This window comes from Thamnophis sirtalis, unplaced genomic scaffold (assembly GCF_051295495.1).
Source record: "Thamnophis sirtalis isolate CommonGarterSnake01/CBP01778 unplaced genomic scaffold, rThaSir2_p1.2 scaffold_7, whole genome shotgun sequence".
Lineage (NCBI taxonomy): Eukaryota > Metazoa > Chordata > Lepidosauria > Squamata > Natricidae > Thamnophis > Thamnophis sirtalis.
This window is the reverse complement of record NW_028261387.1, coordinates 44,904,236-44,932,066: the sequence shown is the minus strand read 5'-3', so window position 1 is coordinate 44,932,066 and position 27,831 is coordinate 44,904,236. Positions and strand designations below refer to the sequence as shown.

Genomic DNA, 27,831 nt, shown 5'->3' with positions numbered 1-27,831 from the left:
CGCAGGCGCCCTTCGGCTCTCCGTCCTTTGCCTCCCCGCCTTTCGCTGCCGGGCCGAGTCGCGCGTCGGGCTCCTCTTTTCGTCCCTCTCCGCTTCGGCGGCTCTCCTTCGCCGTCATGGTGCTCGACCTGGACCTCTTCCGCACCGACAAGGGCGGCGACCCGGAGCTGGTGCGAGAGATGCAGTTGAAGCGCTTCAAGGACCCGGCTCTCGTGGACGCGCTGGTGGCTGCCGACGGGGCCTGGAGGAGATGTGAGTGAGCAGTTGCGGATGTGTTTGTATGGGTAGGGGTGGTGGTGGTCGAGACCCATTTCTGCGGCGGGGCTTGAAAGAAAGCGAGGGAAAGAGCCACTGTCCGACCCGGGTCCGTCAGCCTTGTTTGGGATCTCGCGTGCCTTTCTTCCTGCGCGTTGGCCGGTCTACTTGAGCGTCCCATTCATACGCGTGTCTGCTCCTCCCTTCCGCCTTGACACGTCTTGACACCCATCTGATTGTGCTCGGGGTAGGAATCTGTTAGCAAAATCAGGGACGCGTCGCCGACTTTCCCGAGGACGGGGACCAATATTATTTGTTAATGGTCACAAAATCGCGTTGAAGTGGAGGGACTCACGTGTTCCTGTCCCGCTTGTGCTTTTTCCCCCTCCCCGACATCTGCTTAAGACCCTTTGATCTTATCCACGTGGGATGCCCTCTTAACCCTTTCGTTGCTTGCAGGTGAAGTCAGCCCAATAAGAGAATCTCCCTCCTTCCCTTATTGGGGCAGGCATCCTTTAGCTGATATCTTGCAATAGAGCGTGTCCCCATATTGTGGTAAATGTCTAAGGACTAATCGGAAAACAGATTTAAAGTGAGACTTTGTGAACAAAATAGTAATACAGAAAGTTTGGGAAAGGGAATTCAATTCCTCCTTGGAATTTCCTACTTTCTATGCCAATCTAAGGAAAAACATCCCACAAATACAGTTGTAGACTTTTTTTTCCGTTTCGTCATGAGAAATGTATAGTGCAATGAGCCCCCTCTCCTGCAGGGTGGATTTTGCCTAATTTTTCAGCATTGCGGTGCTCTTTAAATTGGCAAATTTTGTCAATTTATTTGTCAGTAGTGTACACAGTTGAAGTACTGGTGCATTTGAGTCTGATGCAATCCTGCTGTGTTTGTCATCACCCTGGAAAATGACTTCTGGATGCTGCAAATACATGTCCGCAGTTTCATTTTCTTTTTGGCAGTGCTGCTTTATTTTTTAGAGAGAAGGAAAAGATCTGTGTTTTGGGGTGTGACGTCCTTTGAAAATTCATCATTTTATAGCCATCTCTAAGCTGTCTCAGGATTCTATGAATGCATAATGTAGAAATATTTTCATAAATATTTTTAAAGACAAGTAAAAGGCTCTAATGTAAGATATTCTAAGGAGTAGGACAGAATTAGGTTTGGATCTATTGAATCAATCTAGAATTGGTTTAGAACGTGAAGCCTGGAAAAGCAACTCCTTTTTTTCTTGCCCATGGCAGCATGAGCCAATAGGCTTTGAAGGAGATAGAAGGCCTATCAATTCAAATCAATTAAAATTCCATTGTAATGCAGTAGTAGAATGAAATATTCAGGTTATTTTTATGGTTCATTTTTCCAAGCCATGCAAAATACCATTCAATTGAAAATGAACTCCATTCAAAAATGGAAGTCGCTTTTTTCAGTAAGAGTGGTCCTCTGTATTTGTAGGTTGGTCCTACTTTTTGGCCTAAGGAAACAGCTGCTTTTGGTGGTAGATAGACTTACGCTGCCTGACTCTTACAACACAGTGTGCCGTGTTTGTAGTATCTTCCTGCACAGGCAATGCCACAGCCATCTTGCAGTGTATCCCTTTAGCCATTTCAGATTGATTGAAGCCAGCAAGGCAATCAGCCAACTGGCCAGTAGAAATATCAGAAAAGTGTGGGAGAGTGAAGCAGATTCCTTGAGATGTTGGGAGGGGAGAGTTATATGTGTCACATAGCACATCTTGGATCCCTCACATAATGGAAGATAGTAGTCCATTCACACTATCAAAATAAGATTTAGCTACCAACCTTTCATAGCTTTTGTCAGTCTTATATCTAAGAATGTGCAAAAGTGAGGCAAAGCCCACTTTTCTTCAGTTATTAGTATAGGTAGTCCTTGACTTACGACTACAATTGATCCCAGTATTTATGTTGCTAGGTTTTGCTCCATTTTACAACTTTTCTTATCACGTTTGTTAAGTGAATCACTGCAGTTGTTAAATTAGTAACACTGGTGTTAAGTGAATCTGGCTTCCACATTGGCTTGGCTTGTCAGAAGGTCGTGAAAGATGATCACATGACCCTGGGACACTGCAACCGTCATAAATATGAAACAATTGTCAAACATCCAAATGTAAATCGTGGCTATGGGGTTGCTGCAACCGTCATAAGTTTGAAAAATGATCACAAGTCAGTTTTTTTCAGTTGTAACTTTGAATGGTCATTAAATGAACTATTGTAAATCAAGGACTATCTATTATTTACTTTATGTGCAGAAGACGCTTTTCACTTCTATCAAAAACTGCAATTTTCTAATATTTCTGCAGTACTTTTCTCCATCTGTTTGAGGAACGTACTTAATTGCCAGGAATAGTAATACATAAGTAGACTTAACATTGTATTGGAAAGTTTGTCCTTTAAACATCAGGTTTTGTAAAAATTTTGGTGCATTTCTTCTAGGCAGATTCCGGGCAGACAACCTGAACAAACTGAAGAACTTGTGCAGCAAAACCATAGGAGAAAAAATGAAGGTGCAGTACATTCTATTAAAAGCAAAAATGTTATTATTTCATTGAACAAAATCATAGTAAATTGAAGTTACATGCTCTGGTTTTGTTTACTTTATCCAATCTTTTATATATTATTTATTATGTGATTAAGTTGCTAAGCAGTGGTAAAGGATGGATTGGGAACCGCATCAGATGAATGCAGTCTGTAAAGCTTTCCATTTTACCTGTTGGTGACTCTCCTGAATAGATCCCTTTCTCCATGTCTTAAGAGGAAGCAATTATCTGGAACAGTTGTTTCTTCTCTCTTGATGCATAGGGACAGGGCACTGAAAAGAATACTGTTTGGTGAGAAGACTCTAACTCTGCAGTGATATAATATGCCCTCAGGGTAGAATCTTAGGTAATCCAATAAAGATTCCCTACTATTCGATTAGCAGTGTTAAAAACAACATCAGAGACATTTAGGCTTAGCAGGTGGTATATGAACTAACAGTGGAGGAAAGTGGCACACTTGAATTGTGATAATGACATACACTAAATATTTGAACATGAACATCCCAAAGCAGCTGAGTGGAATTCAGTGTTATTTTCGGAATAGTAAAGACAGTGATTCCCCCTCTCCCCAAATTAAAAAGAGACTATTGGATGACTTGCTTCATTTTGTCTTGTATGAATGATTTGAGTACCATTTGAAGTCAATTTTACAGAGAAAGTTGATTGGGAAAACAATGCTTAGCACTGACAAATTTATAATTAAATTCTTGGAAATGCCTTTTTTAAAAGAATTAGTCATTTTCCCTTTATTGAATAATACAGAGATGAGAACCATAGTGTTTGCAACAATGCTAGATGATAATGCTTTCATTACAGTATTAGGCTTTAGAGTTGTCAAATTTGCTGAATTTGCAAAAGTAAAATAATTGATTAAGAATGGAGATAAAGTCATCTGAAAAATTTAACATAAATCATCTATATTTCCTGAGAAATATGAAAATAATGTAGAAAAATGGGAGAGGGGGTAGACTTTCTTTTAAAGTCTTTAGATTTTTCTCTCCTTGAGGTTTTATATATTTGGACAAAAGACATACTGCTTTTTCCTCATCATATATAATGCATAGTTTATAATTGTTCAACTCACTAATACTTTGTCTTGGTAACTATTTTTTTCTGAAAGTCTAAAAATATAATACAGAGTGTCCTGAAAGCTATTTAATCTTTGTATTTTATTATTTCTTTTCTTTGCTGACCTGTTTTCCTTTTTATTAATATTTCTATTTACAGAAGAAGGAACCTGTGGGTAACAGTGACGAAATACCAGATCATGCACAAAATCTTGACGAACTCACAGTAGACATCTTAACAGTAAGTTCAGTTCTTACTTTGTTATTCACTGACTTTCAATGTATGCATTGCATTTGAGAAAATGATTTAAATTTGGGAGAAGGATGTTTGTACAACATGATGGATTTCTGTTCTTCATGTGTTCTTGAATTTATTTCCATTATTGTGCTATTTGCTTGTCTTTAAGGTACAGTTCATGTTTTTTTAGGGGTATTCTTCCAATTCTCTTGCACTGTGAGCTGAATTATTATTTTAGTTCACATATTATGCTAACCTTTGACTTACTTTTGATTGTGGCTTATACACCAAAATAGTTCTATTCATAAGACATATTAAGTCAGGGAAGGTGGAAAGTAAAATGAGGAATTTCTGGATGAAGCCTATAATCCTGAACACATCCATGCTACTGCATCTTACTACTGATCTTTTTCATTCTTGGATTAGTAATTTTACCAATTAGCTTTTGTATGGTCACATTATTATTACTATTTAGTCAAAGTATGTCAAAATTAGCCTTTAGTGACATAATACTCATTTAAGTCAAACACCTTTATTGACTTCGTGTTTGGTATGATAAACTTTCAGCTAAAATATGATGAGCATATAGTTACAGTCCTGCCCCCTTAAAATCCTCTTTTTACAAGAAGTCTTTTTAAATCTTCTCTCATTATGACATGCTGACACACCCAGCCTTTCCCTTGTGTTTCAGAGTCTTCAAGTTAGCCAAATCAAGAAAATCCGTCTCTTAATTGATGAAGCGATCCTGAAATGTGATGAAGAACGTTTGAAACTGGAAGCAGAACGCTTTGAAAATCTCCGAGAAATTGGAAATCTTCTTCATCCCTCTGTGCCAATCAGCAATGATGAGGTAGAAAACTTTTTCATGCCCTGCATGTAAATGTACATTGTGATTGGTTATGGTCAGTATGAAACAATCTTGAGAATCTAATTTCAGGTGTTCTTTTGCACAGCTGTAGTGTGGGCATGATGAATCCCTGGTGAGGAGAATGAGAATTCAATATGGTTTGCATTATAATGCAATTATCCTTCAAAGAAAGAAGCCACAAATATAAAAGAACCAACTATGTGCTAAATCACATTCTTGTTTGAAATATAAATGGGAAACAAACTATGTGGCTGGCTAAGATCAACTCCATTTTGTTTATTTAGAGCATTTTACTCTGCTCTTCAGGCAAAAACAAGCACCCAGAGTAGCTCACAGGTCAAGTAAAGGTAAGGCAGTGCTGTCCATTAACGTCACAATCTAAAACTTGTGATCCAGAAAGAATAAGAAAGATGGAATGAAGTTCACATTGGTATCTGTTGTTGGAAGTAATAGAGTTCTTATTAGCAGCCAAAAGAGCTGATAGACTGGTTCCTCTTTCTCTTTCTGTGCTCTGTAGCCTAATAGCAGCTGGTAAGTAAATTTAAAGATGAGCAGAAGATAGTTGAATGGCCAGCAGAACCAGTGTCTAGCAAGACCAGTTTTAATATAATTAACACTGTTGGATCAGTTATTGTTAGAATTTTTAGTAGTTATTGTCAGGTTGTAAGTAATCACTTGGATTGCAAAATAGTACTTTTTACGAGGTAAAATTTGCAATAAGGAATTCCTTTATAAGAAATTCTCCAATCCAAGGAAATCACTGAATGTAATCTTTACTTCCCAGACCACCAATTATCTTTTCATATTAGACCAAATTCTGATTATCTGTCATCTCTTGATAGTCCTTAAAACATTTATCACAATACATCTAGGCAGAGAACAGTGTAATGCAGGGCTGTCAAACTCCTGATCCATAGGCCGGATGCATCACGCCCCCGCTCGGTTTAGCAAAGGGGGAAAAAGTCCCCAAACACCATTGTGACAACATGAGTTTGACAGCCCTGGTGTAATGCAAAAAGGCTTCTGCATTACATTGTTCTGACCAAGTTATTAAATGCTAGTGTGTAATTAAATGGAAGTCAAAGTTGTGTTATAACTAAACAAAATGTCCAATAGGTTCTTGTGTGGACAAATATGCTTTTTCTTAGTTAGTTCATACACACAAACTATCCTTTTTTGGAAATTGGTAGGATGTAGATAATAAAGAAGAAAGAGTATGGGGAGACTGCACTGAGAGGAAGAAGTACTCTCACGTGGATCTGGTTGTCATGGTGGATGGCTATGAGGGAGAAAAAGGAGCTGTTGTAGCTGGAAGCCGAGGATACTTCCTTAAGGTAATGATTATCATCTTCATGAAAAGGTGGGAGACCTAATTTCTTCCAGCTTTTGCTAAATATACCTCTTAGAAGCTCTCACCTGGCTGTGACTTTGAGGAGTTACACTTCAGCTACAGTATGGGGGGGGAGTAATAAATATGAACCCCACATGCATTTAAAGTAAACTTGGATGAATGAAGCTTCTGTAAATAGGTCTTTTACTTAATTGTAGAAGACAATCTGAATCTAGGGGTCCCGAGGCCTTTTTAAAGCATGGTGTTAATCTGTTTCTATTTCCTTGTAGGGACCTTTGGTTTTTCTAGAGCAAGCCCTCATTCAGTATGCCCTGCAGACACTGCTTAGCCAGGGATACACCCCAGTTTATACACCCTTTTTCATGAGAAAAGAAGTGATGCAGGAAGTGGCCCAGCTAAGTCAGTTTGATGAAGAGCTCTACAAGGTAAGATCTGAGAAGAATGGTATTATTTCAATAGCACTGGCTGTGAGCTTCTAGACTATTTTTGTTGCTATCTCAATGGGTAATTAAACTATCCATGGAGTCATGGGAATGTTCTGGTAAAAATTTCAATAGGGTAATTACCTGCATATTTTATTTCAAACGTTTACCTTTCTGTTGGAAAATACAGAAAGGTGAAAATTCTCCTATAAATAGAAAATATATTTAAAGTAACCAAAAAGAGATAGCCCATGTCTAGATACTAGTAGTCTTATAATAATACTTTAAATATGTAAATATATTTGTAAATGCTTATACTTGAATTAATTTAAACTTATATTTCAGAAATAGAAAGTTTGTAGATATAAAACACTATGCTATTGCAGTTGTCTGATTTCCAAACTTCTTCCCAGGTCCTGGGAAAAGGGAGTGAGAAGAGTGATGATAATACCGTTGATGAAAAATATCTAATTGCTACATCTGAGCAGCCAATTGCAGCACTGCACAGGGATGAATGGCTGAAGCCAGAAGATTTACCCATAAAATATGCTGGGCTGTCTACTTGCTTCCGCCAGGAAGTGGGCTCTCACGGTCGTGATACCAGAGGCATTTTCAGAGTACATCAGTTTGAAAAGGTAATGTTATCCATTTTGGGGAGGAAGTGTGTGAAAAAAACTATACAGTTTTTCCTTGCATCTACCTTTACCATGTAAAATATAGTAAAATTTGAAAGCACAGAATGCACACATTGTTCTTTATGCATTCAGTGGTGTTTCCAAGTCCAACAAGGCAAAGTAAAAATTGTGTTTTAAGAAGTTCCTTTGAAAAGAAAGTTTTGATTGGATACAAGTGAGACAGATGAATATTTCTGTACATATGGAATTCAGTGGAAGATGGATTATGCTGTTGATCTTCACCCAACCTGAAAACAGTTATCTAACACCACCCCAGCCCCCAGTCCAATTCTGTGCTTTTCTAAGCTATGCTTATTATCATCAGACCTTATTTGGATTATTATGGACACCAGAAACTTGTTTCTGTTCTCCTTTATTTAAGACTAAGAAATGATTGCATGTTGAGTTCTGAGGGACCACTTAACAGGTAGCCTTGCATATTTCCTTTGACTTCAATATGTTTACTTAACAAGATTTTCTTCAGTTCATAATACTTAGTTCCCTATTATGCCATCCTGTTGTCAAAGTATATCATGTGCTTACAGTAAAGATCTTGGTTCAATTATATTTCTACAATTATATAATTATATATATAATTATATATATATATTATAATCTATTTTCAAATTATTTTCTATATGTTCATGTGGTTGTTTGGACCACCCAGATCTGGGGATTTGACCTTGGATGTGGTTGCTCCTCTCCATTCAAGGATGGTGCACAATTTGGGAGTCTTCCTGGACTCACAGTTGCTCAATAGGCAGGTGGCAACTGTGGCCCGGAAGGTTTTTTGGCCAACTTAATCTGGTGCTCCAGTTGCAATCTTTCCTAGATTGGGATGCCTTCAGACTATCAATCATCCTTTGGTCATCTCACAGTTTAACTACTGCAACGCGGTCTACACAGAGCTACCCTTAAAGACCAATCAGAATTTTCAAATGGTCTAGAATGCAACGGAATGGGCAGTCATGGATATGCCTCAGTATGCCCATGTAACGCCTCTGCTTCACAAGCTGGTGCTAATAGCTACCACCTTTAATCCAAATTGATTGCATTCTGTTTTTATGACACACATTGTTGGATTTTATTTTCCATATTGTTAGAATGTTTCCTAGTTAACTTGACAATCTTGCCTAGAGACCTATACTTACAGAGTGGAGCAGAAGTATAATTAAAAAATCCCACCAGCTCCCCTTAATTGTAGCTATGCTCAGAAATTTCTGTCTTTGTATAATTTACTTATTCAGTCTGCACAGGATTCAATGTCATAATAAGAAATGAAAATGTTTCTTTAAACCAGTGGCAAGTAGGAGGCCTGTCTTTGGAAAATGTATGAGGGATGAACATGTAACCCAAAGCTTTTTAATCAAATAAAACAGTTTTAATAAGAATGAAACAAGTATTTTGCTTTTCAGATTCTGTGTATGAGTTTGTTAAACATAATGTTTGCAAGGTAATTTATTTCAGTTAAATAGCATGCTTAAAGGTAACAAATTTAGAGTTGTTTAGTAAGATATTTTCAATATTGGGCAACATATTTCTTCTTTTTTTAAAAATTTTTTTTTATTTTCAAACAAACACGCAAAACGCATAACATAAAAAACCTCTTCAACTACATACAGTGTGTCGATTGGTTATAAAATGTTTCTCCGTCCCTTCATAGTCATCATTTGAGCTTTATCAAAAATTGCTTATTGTCAATCAAATATCTTTGTATACATTATTATTGTACTTCATTTGTTTAATTATCACTATTGTTTCACCATTTTAAACAAGGTATTCTAAATATGTATCCATTTATATTATGATGATTCATTATATCTTCAATATATCCAATAATAAAGGTTTTTTGTATCCTATTCTAAATCATTCTATTATTTTAGCATTAATAGCATTCTCTAATAATTTTCAATTCCATGTTTTCCCATTATTAGTATCATCAACCTAATATGCATTTATACAAATTATTATAATTGTTAAACTTCCATTAAGAATAGTTATTATTATATCCTTTTGAAGTAACTTTATATTATGGCATTTCATTACATCATCCTGAAATCATCCAATGATATTACATCTTTATATTCTCTTCTATATAGAATTATTTATCTTTTATAAAAAGGCTTTTCAATGTCATCTACATCATCCTCACTTACAGTTTATATAAAATTTCATATATCAATCTAGTATATATAACTGCTTTATTATCATTATTGATCATTTATTTGACTATAGCTATTATTAATCTTATACATAATACTCAAAGTTCAACTACATTTAACTAATTTTTTTGTGACATTTCATTTCGTCATCCTGTATCCTTCCAGAAATAGTGCAGTTCAATATCTCTTGCATTTGTAGAATCTGTATTCTAAGTGTTTTCTTGATAAGTCTTATGTGGGCTTCTCTTGACAACTTGTTATTCATTGGTATCTTAAAAGAATTCAAAACCCTCCATCTGTTCTTTTCATCTGCTTGACTTTTGTTATCACTGGTGCTTCTGCCGAAATTACTCTCATTGTCTCTGCCAAATTTTCTCCCCTATCTTCATTTATGCTTTGACATCTGAGATAGAGTTCCAGTTCATTGATCTTTCCTTTTCGTATTCCACGCTTACAATTTTTCTCCACGCTCGATTTGCTGTCAATGTCAACAATTTTCCTATCACTTTCATATGTCTCTGTAATTTTTTGAACTCTGTCCTCAAATTTCATTGTTGTTTTATAAGTATTCTCAATTCTTCTCTCCGTACTTTCTGTATTTTGATATTTTATATTTTGATCTATAAATTCAAGACTCTTTTCAATTATCTCTGTAGTTATTAAGAGTTTTTGAATTTATAACATAATTTTTGGCAAGGTTAGTTCCTTTTCTTCTTCATGTAGTGCCATTTTTCCAAGTTATAGAAACTGCCACTAAAACATCCAAGGCTTTTGCTAGGTTTCAAACAAATTGAGTGAAGTTTTCTCCACTGACCCTTTCAGTAAACCAAGCCGATAGCTTTGTAATATCAGATGTTGCCAAGCCTCTAGCCACTAGATGGCAGTGTTACATCTTTTCCCTCTCTTTTTGGCTCTCTTTTCTAAACCCCGAACTCCGGAAAGGGTTTTTCTCCAGAAAGAGAAAAAAAAAATGTTTAAAGATTACGATCTGGCTGAGCCTTGCGAGGAAATAGGCTTTTAATCTACAAACACAAAAAATGGGGAAAGTATAGAGGAAGAAGGGGAAAAAAAGACCAGTCCAATTTAAAAGTAAGAGGCATTTGTAAAAAGTCAGTCTATAAAAAACAAACAAAATTAAAGTGAAAAAGATAACACGATAGTTTTAAACCAGGGTAAATTTTCCGCTTGTTTCCTTCTGTCTTCAATTTCATTTTAACCCTGTTTCTTTTGGGTTTTCTCTTCTCTAATAATAAAGATTTTTCTCACCATTTCTACACACTGTCTCTCCTGTGCTGCTTCCATTTCAGGGGCTTGTCCCAACCTTCTGTAGCCATATTGACTGCTTCTTTTGTAGCCAGCAAAAAGAGCTTTTTCCTGGATCAATGAGAGGGTTTGCGATGCCCCTGAGATCAGCAGGACATGCCCTTCACTATCACCGTTCCTTCAGAACGGTTTAGATCCAAATGGATCCTCCAGCAACAGAGATATCGACAGCAATCCTGGAGCCCCAAGATTGCATGTCATGTCGTTGCAACGTCAAACCCCACCCGCCAGGGCAGCATATTTCTTGTTACAAAAATTGCTGATTTCGATTTGCTTATATATAATGTCATTAAATCTCAGTTCATTAATACTAAGCGGTTTCAGATTCCATAACATTCAAATGAATCAACTTTCTTAAATTCTCATATTCTTAATACAACACAGCTGTTCTCTCAAAATCTGAGTCTCTTATATTTTATAGTTTGATTTCTAATCCCCCCCTCCCTTTTTTGTTGTTTAAGATCGAGCAGTTTGTCTATGCATCACCACATGATAATAAATCTTGGGAAATGTTTGATGAGATGATTTCCATTGCTGAAGAGTTCTACCAGTCACTGGGCATCCCTTATCACATTGTGAATATTGTCTCAGGTATTTCTCTCTCAGAATAATTTCTGGTTGTGATGGATGATTCCCTAGTACAGGGCTGTCAAACTCCTGGCCCATGGGCCAAATGCATCACATGCTGACCATGTCCATGCCTGGTTTAGCAAAAACCAGGGGGTGGGGAGTCCCGATAAGTCATGTGACACCACCATGATGGCGGACATTTAACACCCCTGTCCTAGTATATATGCACAGTATTTCATAATTAACTTCTAATAAAATTAGAAGCTTTATGAGTTCTCAAATATGTAGTTGTGTACCAGTATTAATTTCTCAAAGAGATTTAAGAAAATCCTAGGCCATCCTAGCATCTTCGTTTTTAGAGGATCGAGAGATTCTCTGCTAATATTACTTCTCCTAATACTGCACTAAATGCTGCCTCTTGGTATTACAGGTTCCTTAAATCATGCTGCCAGTAAGAAACTGGATCTGGAAGCATGGTTCCCAGGTTCTGGCGCTTTCCGTGAGCTTGTTTCTTGTTCAAACTGTACTGATTACCAAGCACGTCGGTTACGGATACGCTATGGCCAAACCAAAAAGATGATGGATAAAGTATGTTGTGTTATCATTCAAGCACTCTTGAAGCATTATACTGTTGTCAGTAACTTTTTTAGTGTTATAGTCAAAAACATTGTCTTGGAGCAGCTTACAGATTTTATTCTTTATAGAAAATCTACATTTCTGCCATGGCCTTTTTTTTTTTTCATTCAGCATTTGAAGGCAGCTGTTCCAAATATAATAATTTGAAATTGTTGTGTTAGAAATGATCTAGAAAAGCCAAAATAAATTTATAGACGCATGTCTGATTTGAATATTGGCTACTTGCCATCTATACCATTTAGCTTACTAAAATAATGGTAAGCCATATAAACCATAGAATTGCTTACTTGGAAAAATAAAAATATTCTAAAGATTATAGCAACTGAGATTTGTAGATTAAAATAAAATTGGATTATCATTGGTTTTTATAAAGTTTAGAATGAATGAACGAGCACATACATGTGTACACAGAGCTCTGGCATTTGTAAATAAAATTATTTGCAGAATGGTCTGCTAGCCAGATATACTTAGTAGCAATGTTTTCTCTGTACTAATGTATTTAATATTCTAAAGTACTATTTTTTTATATTTTAAATTTGGATTTAATGTGAAAAAATAAGTTTTAAATTCATTTTAAACCTAGTGGGCAGTTATATAAATCACCACAACTACTTTTAAGCGAAATCCTGGGGATTTAGTAAGGTCTCTGGAAAAATATGTTTGTTTTTTGGGAATTGTATGAAACCTGGTGTGTTTTATTTTCATAGGTGGAATTTGTACATATGCTTAATGCCACCATGTGTGCTACAACACGGACTATATGTGCTATTCTGGAGAATTACCAGACAGAAGAAGGAATCATTATACCAGATAAATTGAAGAATTTCATGCCACCAGGTAATAATGCTCATTTCCCCTTCCTACTTCCTTAAGCCTCTGTAATTTTGCTTTTGTTGTCTGAATGCCTAATGTCGTTGAAGATTAGAGTCCCCCTCATAATTCTGACTTTAAAGCATGGAATTATATTCCATAAAACCTGTGTGCTGATCTTCTGCTAAATTGGTATTATGTGTAGTCCTTGATTTACAACAGTTTGTTTAATGATCGTTCAAAGTTACAATATCACTGAAAAAGTGACGTATGACCATTTTCCACATTTATGACTGTGGCGGCATCCCCATAGTCATGTGACTTAGTCACAGAAATTTTGTGCCCAATTATGGTCGTAAATTGAGAACTGTTTAAAAGTGATCCTTGAGAGCAGTAAATTATGGGAAGCTGACTTGAACTGTGTTTCTTTACTACATTAAACTAAGAAGATCCATTGTTTTTCAAGTTTTCCTGAACCAGAATATTTTAGAAGTTGTACTGTAGTTGTTAGTATTAATTTTGCAGTCAAAGAAGTCAGTGACAAAATAGAAGCTGCCCAAGAAGAAACCCTGAGAAGGAAGGCTTTGCTTAAGGGCTTTCTCCTTTTCAGCTACTTGTGACCCTCGCTTGGAGAGAGAAGGGTGAGCTTGGATGCTGCCCCTGACCTTATAATATTCAGCAGATGGTGTTATGTAGTAAAGTAACTACTTGAAATAGTTTTATCTGTAGTGGTTTGGGTTGTGTGAAAGGGGAAATACTAATCTGAAAGACGCTTGGCGATACCCATTTTGGCATCCATCTGTATTTAATGTATTCTTTATTCTCTCTAGGTCTAAAGGAAATGATAAAATTTGTGAAACCTGCACCTATAGATCAAGAATTTTCTAAGAAGCAAAAGAAACAGCACGAAGGAGGCAAAAAGAAGTCAGCTGGTGGAGACTGTGCTCTAGAAGGGAAGATGCAAAGCATGGATGTGAACAGCCCCTGACAAAAACTCAGCTAGTCTCACTGAGGTGCAATGTGAAGTTCTTAAAGCCGAGGGGGGCAAGTGTGGGTGTGGGGGTCCCTGGGATTAGTTGCTGCTTTTTGTCTCCTCTTTCCTATGTCAGGAACATGTTACTTTTGCTGTCTCAGTTTTTATCCTCCAATACAGGAAGATGAAGCTTCTCATAGTGATTATATGTGCGTTTCCTTACACTGTGAAAGTGAAAAGCAGTACAAAAGCTGTTGATTTCCCAGCCCCCAACTCATTTTAAATTATGTTAATTATATGTGAGAAAAAAATTCTGTCCAAGCCCAGAATTGCAAATTCAAGTGGAGGAAACAAAGCGCTGTATAATGTTCATTTGCTTAAAAAAATCTGTATATTGAAATAAAAGGTAAAGGCAAATATCAAAAGGGCAAATAGGGACTTGTGTAATTTTATCATCATGATTTTTAAAATGTCATAGGATTTCTCCTGACTTAGAGGGACTTGATCAATAAAGCAAAGATTTAAGAAATTGGCTTTTTTAAAAGTTAATTATTCTTTCATATTTCTTGGAGCCCTTTTTATTTCTTGCAGTTGCAGAAGTTTATGTGGCCTTACAGCAGCTTACAAGATTAAGAATTGGCAGTGTACTTTTTTATATCATGCATTATATTTCTGTTTATTTAATAAATTTATAGGCCACCCATCTTACATACCGGTACCTAACTCTTGGTGGCTAGTAAAACAGAATTTTTTAAAAAAAGACCAGAATTAAAACAACAAAAATAGCAGCTATAACATCTGTCAAGTGTTTGATATATCTTAATATGAATCTTTAATTGATTATAATTTTTCATAAACATTAACATCATCTAACATTCAAATCAACTATTAATTGGTGTAAATTGCCACGCTTCAGGAGTCCTTAGTTATATAGTGTGATTTGATAGAAAGATTGTTCTCCTGTCATTATTTATATTTATACTTCATAAAAAAGAATTATGTACAACAGTAGATTTTATTAATCCAGTTATGCTGAGTATAGAACAAATTAATTATTAAATGGATTATATTGCAATACAGTAAATTTACTTCAGATACAAAGTCTGACCTATGTTTTTTAACAAAACACTTTGAGAGCTTTTTTAAAAAAAAATCCAAACTTGTGACTTCTTTCATGCTATTACTGATTTTAGAGGTGGGTCGGCCCGGATCGGGCAAACTGATAGCAGCTGCGAGAGGCTCTGCCCACCAGCCCAGACGCTTCTGTGGATGTGAGCGCACTTGAACCGGTAGTAAAAAACATTGGGAACCCACCACTGCTTAGGTTGACTTATATTTGATGGTCTGAGGAAGAGCTTACTCTTGAAATCTTAAGACAGGTAGAAGAGGAAAGATGTCCAGCACTTGATCTTAATTTTTTAATCTATGAAATTAAAGGAATGGGAACTATATAGAAAACTCGTTTATAAAATCACATCACAGAGTTGAAAAATGGGCATGTGTGATTTTAAAAACAAATGAGTTTCCTGTAAAGTTCTGATTCATTTAACTTCATTTCGGCTTTCGAGAAAGTTTATTTTTCAATAACATTTGGAGGAAGGTAATGGTACAAATGATATTGCAAATTTAATTGGAGACTAAATGCAGAATTTGCCATTAATTTCTCCTGAAAGGGGAAATTTGTAAATATATAAAACAATTTAGTATCAAAAGCACTAATCACTTTAAATGAATTCTAGTCCATATGACAACATTGCACAGCATTCTAGGAACTTCTTGGTGTAGAGAACTCTCAGAATTTCTCATCATTTTTGTGAGATAACAGGTGAGATTCTCAACAAGTGAAACCATAATCTTTCTAGCTTTTAAAAGAAGTTATTGAATTTTTTTGGGAAAACCCTATAGAGAGCAAATAAATCAAAAAGAAAAAAACTGGAAGAAAGCAAAATAAAAAGAAAATGACTTCCAACTTTCTTTAGTATAGACATAGATAAAAATGCATCAAATTCTAAAGTTAATAACCTACCTTATTTTTATAATTCCATATAACTTTAGTCATCAAATCCCAAAGTCAGAATTTCATTTCTCTCAGTTCCAAAATTGGTTTCAAGCAGAGATAAAACTAGTCAAAAGTTTCTCTTTAATCAGAATGTAAATTTCACCATCTCCGACATAGTCTGACATGTTCATCTTCAGTTTCCATCTTCAGTAAATTAGGACATCTTTGAAATAATGTGATCATTTGTATCCATTTCCACATCAGATTCAGTTTTACCATTTTCAAAATCATAATTCTTATCAAATTTGAATCTCTTCATTACCTGAGCATAAGAAAATCAATGTATACTATATAACCTAATCCCAAATCTCTTGTTTTAACTTAAGATCTCCTTGAGAGAAATACACTAGCATAAGTTAACCATTTTTATTTAATTATTGTTTTATCTTTTTTTTAAAAAAAAGCATGAAGTCATTAGCAAATGCCTTTAATTTATGTTGCTTAATCTTTATTTCTTTCAGTTTTCATCTTATATCTCTATTCAATATTTCAAAAATTAAGATAAACAGGAGAGGAGACATCCCTGTCTTGTCCATTTCTGTATCTCACAGGTTTTTGTTAGTTAGATCTTTATTGACAATTTGTGCTTTTTATGAAGTGTAAATCAGTCTTACTTAATCTGAGGGAAAAGAATAGTTAAGAAATATGAAGTATAAAATACATTCTCTCCAAAATCCATACAGGTAGTCTTTGACTTAAAACTACAATAGAACCTGGAATTACAATCATAGGTTCTGGTCATAAATTGAGGCACCATGTGACTGGTCTCAATTTTACTACATTTTTACAATGGTCATAAAATGAATCACTACAGTGATTAAGCAAATTGTATGATTGTTAAGCAAGTCCAGCATATCCTATAGATATTTTTTGGCAGAAAAGAGCAAAAACTGTTGCAAATTACAATTGGAACCCTGGATACTCCAACCAGTCATAAATACAAATTGGTTGCCAAGTGCCTAAAATGCAGTTGTGTGATACTAAATGTTTCTGTGTGGCAATTGTAATTTCAAGACCAGGTTGTAAATAGATTTTTTTGAAGCTTGTCCTTTTGAGTTCACTATTATGTTGTATAAAGTAATACATGAAAACTGTCCTTGCATCCCAAATTCTTACACCTGTACCTTCATACAACTATTTGTCTAATTCCCTAAACATTTTCTGAAAAAAAAAATTCTGGTGTAATTCTTTCTGCAGGTTGTTCTAATGATCCCCTCCTCCCTTGCCCTGTTTTGGCCACTTTTCTGGTAATTGTCAGACCTATTTGTCTGTTTAATTCTATTCCGATATTTTCAAAAGCACTGTCACAAAAATTTAACCTTTCAAAATTACTGTACCCTTTATCTCTTAAATTTTCTTATAACTAATTCTTATTAAGCTGTTTGTTGAACATTTAAACCTCTTAAAGCCTTTTTCCTCTCCTTTAATCCAGAAAGACAGTTGATTCACCCAGTATATTTCTTTTATCCTTCTGTTCAGAAAATCCCTCTTTAGTTTTTTTTAGTTGTAAATTGATTATATCCAATAGTGATTAAGAAAGTGAGGTTTTTGCCAATCTTTCATAGGCTGCATATTGGCTGTGAGTTTGATTGAAATCCCTCCAGCGACTCAATTTACGAGTTGACTGCAAAACTTCAGTTCCTGCAGATTCCTCGCAAGGAGCAGCTATTCGGAGTACAAATGGGTGATCTCATCTCTCTACTTGTCTGGAGAGAGTGGACTGGTTAGAATTCACCATAATTTCTACCGTAATGCTGTCCCCACACATTCAGGAACATGTAGTCCACCATAGATCCTCACTTGGGAGCCAAAAAAAGTTATTTGTGACATTATCTCATGAAGGATTCTCAGCAGGTGGCAGCATCTGACCAATCTTGACTGATCTCAGAAAAGTTAAGCAGGATCAAAATAAAGTTACATTTTGTTTATATATCGAATTTGGACATTGCCCATCTCACTCAAGAGTGATGCTGATGGGCAACAATTTGGAAATCCCAGGACTGAGAGCTGGACCAGCAAGTAAGTAAGGCTGTGCGATTCTCTGTCTTTATTGGAAGAAGGCAATACCAAACTTCGAAATTATTTAGACAGCTCCATGTAGTCATCAGGAGTCAAGCTTCGTCAAGCAATATAATTTTATTACTGACAAATGTCCTTGATGGTCTCAATGGCTGATAAACACAGTCAAGCCATTAGCAGAATATTCTTTAAGCATCACATTTTTATTATCTAGAGCAGGGCTGTCAAACTTGTGGCCCATGGGCCAGATGCGTCACATGCTGGCCACATCTGGCTTAGCGGGGGGGGAAGTCCCAATACGTCACGTGATGCCACGGGTTTGACACCCCTGATCTAGAGGTAGAATAAGTAGATCAGTAACTGGCAGAACTTTTTAGTCATTTAATTGTCTTTCATGCCCAATAGTTAGCAGCAGTGCTAGGTTCTAAATAATGAGACAAAAAGGGGGAAAATCTTGTATTCTCAACAATTATTCTTTCTGGCAGTTGTGATGGGTTGATGAGTAGCATCAACACAATTTATAAGTAATTGGTTGGAACATCCGGAAATTGCACCTGCCTAGTTAGCAGCTGCTAACTTGTATCTGCTCTGCATCTGGTAATGGCTCACCCTTATTGCTAACCATAAAAAGTTCCTTCTGTTGTCATTTATGATGATGGCCAAGTATTGTTCTCTCTATCATAGCATCGCCTCAATTTTTTTAATGGGATTTTTTTCCTCCAGTTTGCTGATTTCTTTTTTTCTTTTTTTTCTGCTTAGAGAAGAGAGAAAAGTTGCATTGGATAACATTAGTGCAATATAGCAAGAAAAACTGGGTGGTGTTTTTTTCCCCACTCAGAAACTATTTAGGGTTTACAGTATGTAAGTTCTAAATATTAGGAAAACTACCAATATTTTGCTATTATTTTCCAATTTCTGCTTTAGGGAAACCTGCTTTGTCTCATGCTTTTTATTATTAAAAAGAATGGATGAGAATTTTGGGCATAGGTACTTCATTAACTACATAGCAGTTTTATTTGAACATTGTGCAAAGCTTAGTGTGTAAGAAGAGAACTGTTGGCCTAAAAAGGAAAATAAAATGGTATGTGGTAGAAAGAATGGGGAAGATGGTAAAGTACAGCCTTGTTTAGTTTAACTTAAGTTTATGAACATAATGACTGTGGCACACAAGCTAAAGAGATGCAATAATGCCTTAGAGTGAAATGATGGAGTGTCTGGCCATCATTATAATCATTCCTTCCAATTTTCCTTCCTGGCTTTTAATCTTTTGCTATTATGCTTCTTGGTATAGTTGCTTTTAAACTGTTTCAAGGATTATGTTGTTGCTTGTCACTTCTGAACACTTTAGTCTATGCATATGTTTTTTACTATTTAAAAGCAACTTTAGCTTCTATCTGGAAAGGAAGCATGTAATAAAATCCATATGTCACACAAATGCACACCCACACCCACACATGCCACTAAAAACGCTAGAAGGGTTTTCATTGCACCTGTTTGGACTAACCAATTTTATTAAATGACCTAAGCGTTTGTGAGCAAGAGCGCTTCATTAGATGCATGGTGGTTTTGGCTAGTACTGTGTTTATCAACCTTAGCAACTTTTAAGAAGTGTGGACTTCAATTTCTAACCAGCATATCGCAGGAAGTTGAAATCCACACATGGGAATCGGTCCATACATGTTAAATTTGCCTGTGTCGAGACACATTGCTATAGCCTAACATGATTCTCCTACAATGTCTACAAAAACATAGAAGCCTATTGAAAAAGAGCTAAGGGGAATAGAAGGCCTGTCTTCTGCCCTGTTCTATTTCCAATGGATATCAGCCTGAATTATGGGGCACCTGAACTATACATTCTTTCTGGGACAAGCTCGGTACGTATAAAGCAAAATAATAATAATAATAATAATAATAATAATAATAATAATAATAATAATAATAACAACAACAACAACAACAACAACAATTAACTCACTCTCTGAAAACTGCAATGTGAGGAATTGAATACACATGCAACTCCAATCACAGTAACAGGTTTTGTATGTACTTGATATAGATACGAATATAATACGGATACATACAATGGATGTAAAAGATGCATGAATCAGAACACCCCAGGTGCATTAATATCTACTTCCACACAAGCAATCCCCCACTCTCAGAAGAAAAGCCAAGTTTTAGATATTTTTTGAAAAAAGCCTAGCACTGATCTCATCTCCATTGTGCTGGCTGGGGAACTTGTGGGAGTTGAAGTCCACCCATCTTAAAATTGCCAAAGTTGAGAAACATTAAGCTACAGTATTATGCTCGCTTGTCAGTCAGGACCCTGTGCTGAGCCCGTGTGGACAGCTTCACCTTCTAGAGACAACTTGATTACTACAATCATAAGTCTCCTTAATGTTTGTCCTCAGAGAAACCCACCGACTGTTTCTTAGAGAAGTCTGTTTCACTGAGATTTTAGCACAGAATTCTGTTCTTTGGAATCAGACCTTGGGGGTAGTTTCCTGAATGATAACCAACCCAGGATTTCTGATGCCAACCTATTTTTCAATTATGTGGTGACTAACTGAAAACGCGAAAACAAGAAAAACAGCAACAAAACCAGCTTTCTCAGTGTGGAGGCCTCCCACACTTGGATAGACAATCTTTGCACAAGCAACAACTGGTCATATGGAGAGTCCCTTTCACACTTCAAGAGAACTTTTTCATCACAGGCAGATATTTTCGAGCAGGTTGCCTCGTGTGATTCATCCTGTGGTGAGATGAACAGAGTTTTTTCTTTAATGCCAGTTATTATGGTAATCTAGATCTCGCTTTTCCACAATTGCAAGTTTTGCCACAGCTTCCAGCCTATGAGTTATTACAATCCCGCTTTTGCCCTTGTGCCACAAGCAAAAAAGTAGGAGAAAATGGTAATCAGTATCAATGGCCTCTCATTTTTCTTTTGATGAAAATATTTCTGGCTTGTCTTCGTAAAAGGTATCTAGCTGGGAAAGTAGACAGGTTGTGATGCATTTAATGGAGAAGGAGAATATGCAAGCTGGCTTGAGAGAGAGTGTTTCTTTCAGACCACATTGTAAGGCCCATTAAATGCTTGTGCACTTTGAGGGATTGATCTTATTAATTGTGTAGCTGGGATTAAAAAAAAAGTTTTGCCCAGTTATTTTGCACATGAAAGAGCAGCTGGTACCCAGAGAGCCAGGGGTAGCCATTCATTGGCCACTGGCTTTCCATCCCTCTGACTGAGAGCACTTGTCCCTGGCTTTCTTTGATCAGCTATGCTGAGGAATAATGCTAAATAGAAAGGAGAACAAAAGGAGCAGCTTGGAGAGGCTCCCATTTGTAATTCAAAAAGCAGGCTTGGAAATTCGCATTCCTGGTTCTTCCAACCCTGTTGGGGAGGGGGAGGGGGTCAGAAAAGGACGTGAACAGGATTTCACCATCTCTAATGATGGCTGAATCCACAAACATAAGGAGAGTGGCTGGCAAGAAACTACCCCACACATTCACTACTCCTCCTGCCTTAAATACAAGATTGACAGATGCTTCCTGTTTTGGCAAAGTGGGACCTGAGTTCTGAAACTCTGTAAATGAAGAGAACTAAGCAGGGTAGTTAGTGGAAGTAGGAAGTAGGTTAATCTATCCTCCACTGTGGGGTCCCACTGAATCCGAGTTTGGCAATCACCTTGCTTCCAAAAAGAAAGGAAAAGCATAGAGTCTTGCACCGAGTCTGTTCAGTGGTAGGTGACTTACAAGGCATAGACAGAGGCAGTCCTCTTGCCCCCAACTGAGCTGCTTCCCTGCCAATTTTAAAAGAACAACCCTGAAGGCAATTTCATCATTCTTATCCCAGTGACATGAACCTGCTTGTAAAGCAGCAGCCTAAGCTAGGACTTGCAAAGGGAATGAAAACTGATCCATGCTCTAAAAGCATACACGCTCTCTCTCTGTGTGTCTTTCTCTTTCTCTCTCTCTCTCTCTCTCTCTCTCACACACACACACACACACACACACACACACACACACACACACACGGTGGGGATGAGTTCATACTGTACTTGTCACATGGTGGCTTGATTTTTGTCTGTGGATGGTTTGGATGGACAGGATTGTTCAAGCTATGGCATAACCGACAGTATTTTTATACTGTTGAGAGCTTTTAGCAGTGGAACAGTTTCTACTAAACTACTTACTCCTATGTGTCTAAAAGCTGCCTTGAAGTGTGAGAAATCCATCATGCCTTCATTCCCCCTGGACTGGCCTAATATTGGGATGGGTTCTGAAACAATAAGTTTCTGTTTCCTAGTGCTTCAGAATCCCTTCTTCCATCTCACTGCTACATCTTTTCTAAACAAGGCATATTTAAACAGCATATTTATTTTATTTTATATATTTTTATTATTATTTTATTTTATTATTTTAATTTTATTTTATTCTATTTTATTATTTTAGCACACCCAGCCATACACACATATTTGGATGACTTTTCATATGTAGGTTTCACAATGTATCATTGTATGCGTACGATCCCACACGGGTTAGTTGCTCTTGCGTAACCTAGCTGGCAGGCTCACTGTGGCACTAACTCTATTAGGATTTATAAATGAGCTCTTCTAACAGCAAAACTGGAATTTAAATAATCATTTTTAGGTGTCAATTTTTGTTTTCTTGCCAGGGAAACTCTTAGGACATTAACTGACTACGTTCAGTCCATTCATACATTCCCTGCTGCATTCATTTTGGATTTCTCTCCCCACACAATGTGCTCAGCTCTAACATACCTGTTCAGCTTCATTCATCAGTAATATAAAACTATTCATTAGGTTCAAAGAACAAAGTACTGCCTTAATATCTCTGTTGGCTTCTAGCTAAGGAGGCGGCCACCTAAATCCTATAGACCTAGGGGTCGACTCAGCTAATTGCTTCTACTCCCATACTAGCAGATCCAATCCTTCCCTGGTAGGCACTTTGCCAAATGCATGCAAAGATTTTCTTTCCAAATTACTGCAATCACTAGAATCATTGCTTGGCCATGACTGTAATTGCTCATTCCATGTTACAGGTTTTTTTTAGGCACCTAGGAATAACTAGAACAAACCTGTGTGGGTACAAATTGGCTGTGGTTCCTTTGCTTTTCATCATGCTTTCTGGGTGATTCAGTCCCTCCATGGGAAGGAGGGATTGGGAGAGCCCTTGTGGGGCCACTGTGAGGATTGTTGATTAAAGTTAGTTGGATCCATTTATATTGTCAGTGCTGGTCTTGGACAAATGAATGGAACTGAGTCTTGTCCAGTTACCTGGGCTGAGTTTGATTTGGCTACTCCTAATGAAGTGGACAGGATCCTTGGGTGGTTGAGTTCTGCTCTCAGTGGCCAATCTATTTCCTTCCTGCTTAGTCAAAGCCTCCTAGGAGGTAACATGTAGCTCGGTCCACGTAGTGGTAAATGCTTCTTTGCAGCAGGGAGCAGTTGTGTGTGCTCGGATGGAGGTGGTAGTCTGTTCCCTTCTCAAGAGATCATTCCTCAACCTGGAAATATTGAACATTTTTCATCCAGTCTGCAACTTTTCTTCTTGGCCCTAATTGATCTCAGACTTTCTATGCCATTGATCATGGCATTCTTCTGGCCCTGATAGGGTTTTTTGGGTGGGACAGATAATGTTTAGCTCTAGGCTCTGCTTTGTGGGGAGCCACAGAGCTCCCCTCTCTCCACTCCTATTTTAATATTTACATGAAACCACTGGATGAGGTGATATGTTGGCACAGGGTCAAGAATCAGTATGATGATAATACTCAGTTGCACATCTCTGCCCTGGGCCATCAAAGTTATTCTGTGGAGGTACTTTCCCTGTGCCTGGAAGTAATACAGGTCTGGATAGGAAGAACCAGCTTCAATTCAACCTTGAAAAGACCAAGTAGTTGTGAGGTTTGGGGCCACCTGTATCTCATAGTTTGCCATATTTAACTCTGACTGACATTACACCCCTCCACCCCCACCCCCCAATCAGAGTTGGTGCACAATCTGGGTGTTCTCCTGGAGTCTGGGCTCCTGTCTAAAGAGCTTTGCAAATGCATTTTTAGTTGTACCTTTTCTTAGATCGAAAGGCATTACTCACATTTGTTCATGCCTCAGTCACCTCCCAATTGAACTACTGCAACCAGCATGGAGCTGCCCTTGAAGATCCTTTGGAGGCTGCAGTTGGTCCACAATGTAGTGGCACAGGCAGTAGTGAGTGTATTACAGTACACCTATGTAATACTACTGCTAAGTGAGCTACATGGGTTCCCAGTGGGCTCCCAAGAGCAATTCAGGGTGCTGGTCATCACCTTTAAGCCCTTCATAGCATGGGGCCAATTTACTTGTGGAAATATCTACTCTAATGGTTTCTGCCTACCACATTAGATCTGACAGTAAGCATACGCTCTGAATCCCCTCAGTGAAATAGTCTTGTCTGGTAGAGTCTCAGAAATGTGCCTTCTCTGTTGTTGTTGTTGTTAGTTGCAAAGTCGTGTCCAACCCATCGCGGCCTCATGGACAATGTTCCTCCAGGCCTTCCTGTCCTCTACCATCCTCTGGAGTCCATTTAAGCTCACGCCTACTGCTTCAGTGACTCCATCCAGCCACCTCATTCTCTGTCGTCCCCTTCTTCATTTGCCCTCAATCTTTCCCAGCACTAGGCTCTTCTCCAGTGAGTCCCTCCTTCTCCTTAGGTGGCCAAAGTATTTGAGTTTCATCTTCAGGATCTGGCCTTCTAAAGAGCAGTCAGGGTTGATCTCCTCTAGGACTGGCCTGTTTGATCGTCTTGCAGTCCAAGGGACTTGCTCTGTTGCAGCACCTGCCTTTGGAACAGATATGGATAGACTTGACTTTGTTGGCCTTCATGAAATCAGTGACGATGGGCCCAGGATGTAGATTGAGTTCGCATGACAGGGTTGATGAATGGAAGTTTTATTGCAATTTCAATATTGTTTTTTATGGTTTTCTTCTTCTTTGCAGGTTGCAAGGTTTATAAATCATGAATTATGGTGTAGTGTGACATATGAACCAAGCTGCTGTGTTGTTTTTGTATTAGCAAAGTATGGTCAAAATAAATACAAGTAGTCCTTGTTAAGCAACCATAATTGGGACTGGCAACTGGGTCATTAAGTAAAGTCTTTTCAAAGCGAAACTGCAACTGTGCTTATCATCTTATTTCAGCTTTCCTTTGCTTTACAGGCCTGCAAAGGTTATGAATGTTAGGACTTTGTAAAGTTACTTTTTCATTACCATCGAAATTGTGAACAGTCACTAAAGGATTGCTTGCATGATGGCTTACATGATGTAAGATCCCCAGGGAGGTTCATGAGAAGCTTATGTTGCTACAGGGGCTGCTACCCCTGGTGCCTTAAAAGTTGCTCTGTCCTCTACCACCTTCCTCTCATTGCCAATCCAGCATAGAAATAAGATTGGGGAGGAGAAAATCATGCCAGTTGGCATCTCCGAAAGAATTAAGTTTGAAAGCTCCCTGTCCTTCCATCACAAAAGATGCTACAGTAATGCTCTTTTGGCTGGGCCTCTCACTAGGGGTGACATTTCCTGTTCTTTGTTTTCACTACAGGGCCAACAGTACATAAGGGGGACCAGAACTGACCATGTGATGATTTAGCAGCTTCAACAGGGCCATGCTCAGTCACCTTGAGATTGCCTCATCTCCACAATTTGACTGTCTTGCTCTTGGTCTATTTGTACCAATCATTCCTGTCTTTGCTTTGGTGTAGAAACCTGCAAGGCTTCCTGCCAAGAAACCTTCCCTCCAGAGATGGTGTCTGTTACAGAGACATCTTCTTTAAAGCAGAGAAAGGACTTGGCTTAACTGAGCACTTTTGCTTTGAAGCGACCTTTTGCCTGCTTATTAAAACTCTGTTGGTCACTTTTTGCCTTATGTTTCCAAATCAGTCAAGTGATTTGGAAGTCTGGAATCCTCTCTTGCACTGTGACCCCCCCCCCCCAGTGCCATCTTCACCAACTGATTGCCAATGCTATTTGATTGCATTAGCAGTTATTTGACACTTATTTATCTTTCCCACTGGATATATGTTCTGAGCACAACAGTATGACCTGCTCCACTAATAACAGCAGTAATGGAACAATTTTCTCTCTCTAATGCTGGGTGATCCAGTGTCATTATCATGCTTCAGGACCAGAACTGCCAACTTTTAAAGTATCAGAATGCTAAATGCCAAACTTCTTGAGAAAAAACTAGTTTCTGATTTACCATTCTATTGACATAAGCCTTTGGAGTCAGTGGTAAGGAGGTCACCTCCATAGATTCTAGGTGATTTGCAACAGTTTGACAAAGACTCTTGATTTCCAATTGTTTAATAACAGCAGCAAACAGAGAGAGGGAAATTCCTCATCTCTTTTTACAAGTGGAATTAACAACAGGATGGATTTTTGTGGGGAAGGGTTGAAAGCGCCATTTAATTTTGATGCTGAAGACAACTGTCTGAGTGCAACATATATTTATTCTAATTTGTGTTTCATACCAGGCTCCATTGGGTGGATTTCTAGTTTCCACTTTTAAGAGTCCAGTCTTGCTTTAGTGACAAAGTTGAAAAAGATTATTACACAATTCTTTGGAATTCATGAAAAATTGACATTTTAAATATTGTCTTTGATAATATCAAGGAGGAAAAAAAGCCCTTCATCTTCTAACAGATGCTGGAGCTTGGATATTTTCCTGACTAATAATTTTACTGGCTCATGTTATCTATAGATTGTATTAGAATTAATATCATGAAAGAGTTTTTTGAATAGCAGCAAAGTTTGCCTTTCCTTTATGAATATTCCTGGAGTAGTACAAGAAGCTTAAATAACTTTTTAATGGTTTAAAATGAATTGTGTCTAAATGTTTTAGAGTGGGTTTACCATAATGGGAAAGCTGTTTGACAATAGTGAGAGTACACCAAGGAGGTTCTCATCTGGAATGCAAATTGTTTAAAGTACATTTTGAACAGATTGAATCTCCTAATTCTTGCTCCTTTTTTGTGGAGTTCTATAAGCCACTTGGTTTTGTTACTGTGAGAACTATCACCAAATATTGATTCCAAGTGTAATAGATTTATAGCTCACCCCACTCTTATTTTATAAGGCAATGAGTAGGACATTAATATGTGCTAGAACAGTCCTGCCGCATTTGCAGAGGTTGGGATCATTCTAACCAGTGGTGGGATTCAAAAAAAAATTACTACTGGTTTTGTGAGCATGGCTTGGTGGGCATGACATGGCTTGTGGGCATGGCAGGGGAAGGATACTGTAAAATCTCCATTCCCTCCCCATTTCCTCCTGATCAGCTGGGACTCGGGAGGCAGAGAATAGATGGCGGTGGGGCCAGTCAAAGGTGGTATTCACCGGTTCTCTGAACTACTCAAAATTTTCACTACCGGTTCTCCAGAACTGCTGAGTATCTGCTGAATACCACCTCTGATTCTAACCCGTGAAACTGTAGGGTTTTGTCCCACAATCTTATCCTGATGGCAATCTCTTCCAAATTCTACTTTAAACAGGATATAGAGAAATTAGATCACATGCTTGTTTAAAGGAAGACGTAGCACACACAAATAAGTGTGTTTCTAAGTTGTAGAGTTCCACAAGAAAGATGAAGGGAGCAGCATGTGGGAGGGGGCATATACATTTTAGCTATAATCAGGATTTTCCAAGAATTTTCCATTTTGAGTTAGCTGGAGTAGTGAACAATCTGAGACCACAAGAAATCAGTAGGCCAAACCTTAGAAGTAGTTTCATTAAAACTAAATGAAATGAAATCACATTGCCCCACCACCACCACATCTTTCTACTTTGGG

At 37.6% G+C, this 27,831-nt stretch overlaps 1 protein-coding gene across 1 annotated transcript; it reads left to right on the top strand.

Annotated features, from left to right (window-relative positions):
* The first annotated feature begins 18 nt into the window (after positions 1–18).
* On the top strand, positions 19–14,441 carry SARS1 (seryl-tRNA synthetase 1). The gene is made up of 11 exons (XM_087719883.1): positions 19–252; positions 2,715–2,785; positions 4,046–4,126; positions 4,815–4,973; positions 6,182–6,325; positions 6,612–6,767; positions 7,178–7,399; positions 11,385–11,514; positions 11,924–12,081; positions 12,837–12,966; positions 13,770–14,441. Exons 1-11 carry the CDS (start codon positions 117–119, stop codon positions 13,925–13,927), a joined length of 1,545 nt encoding a protein of 514 aa, XP_087576009.1. The 5' UTR covers positions 19–116; the 3' UTR covers positions 13,928–14,441.
* The last annotated feature ends 13,390 nt before the right edge of the window (positions 14,442–27,831 follow it).

Coding starts and splice junctions, on each gene's coding strand:
- SARS1 (XM_087719883.1), top strand. CDS start 117: ATGGTGCTCGACCTGGACCTCTTCCGCACCGACAAGGGCGGCGACCCG. Junction 4,974..6,181: donor TGCCAATCAGCAATGATGAG/GTAGAAAACTTT, acceptor GGAAATTGGTAG/GATGTAGATAATAAAGAAGA. Junction 7,400..11,384: donor GAGTACATCAGTTTGAAAAG/GTAATGTTATCC, acceptor TTGTTGTTTAAG/ATCGAGCAGTTTGTCTATGC.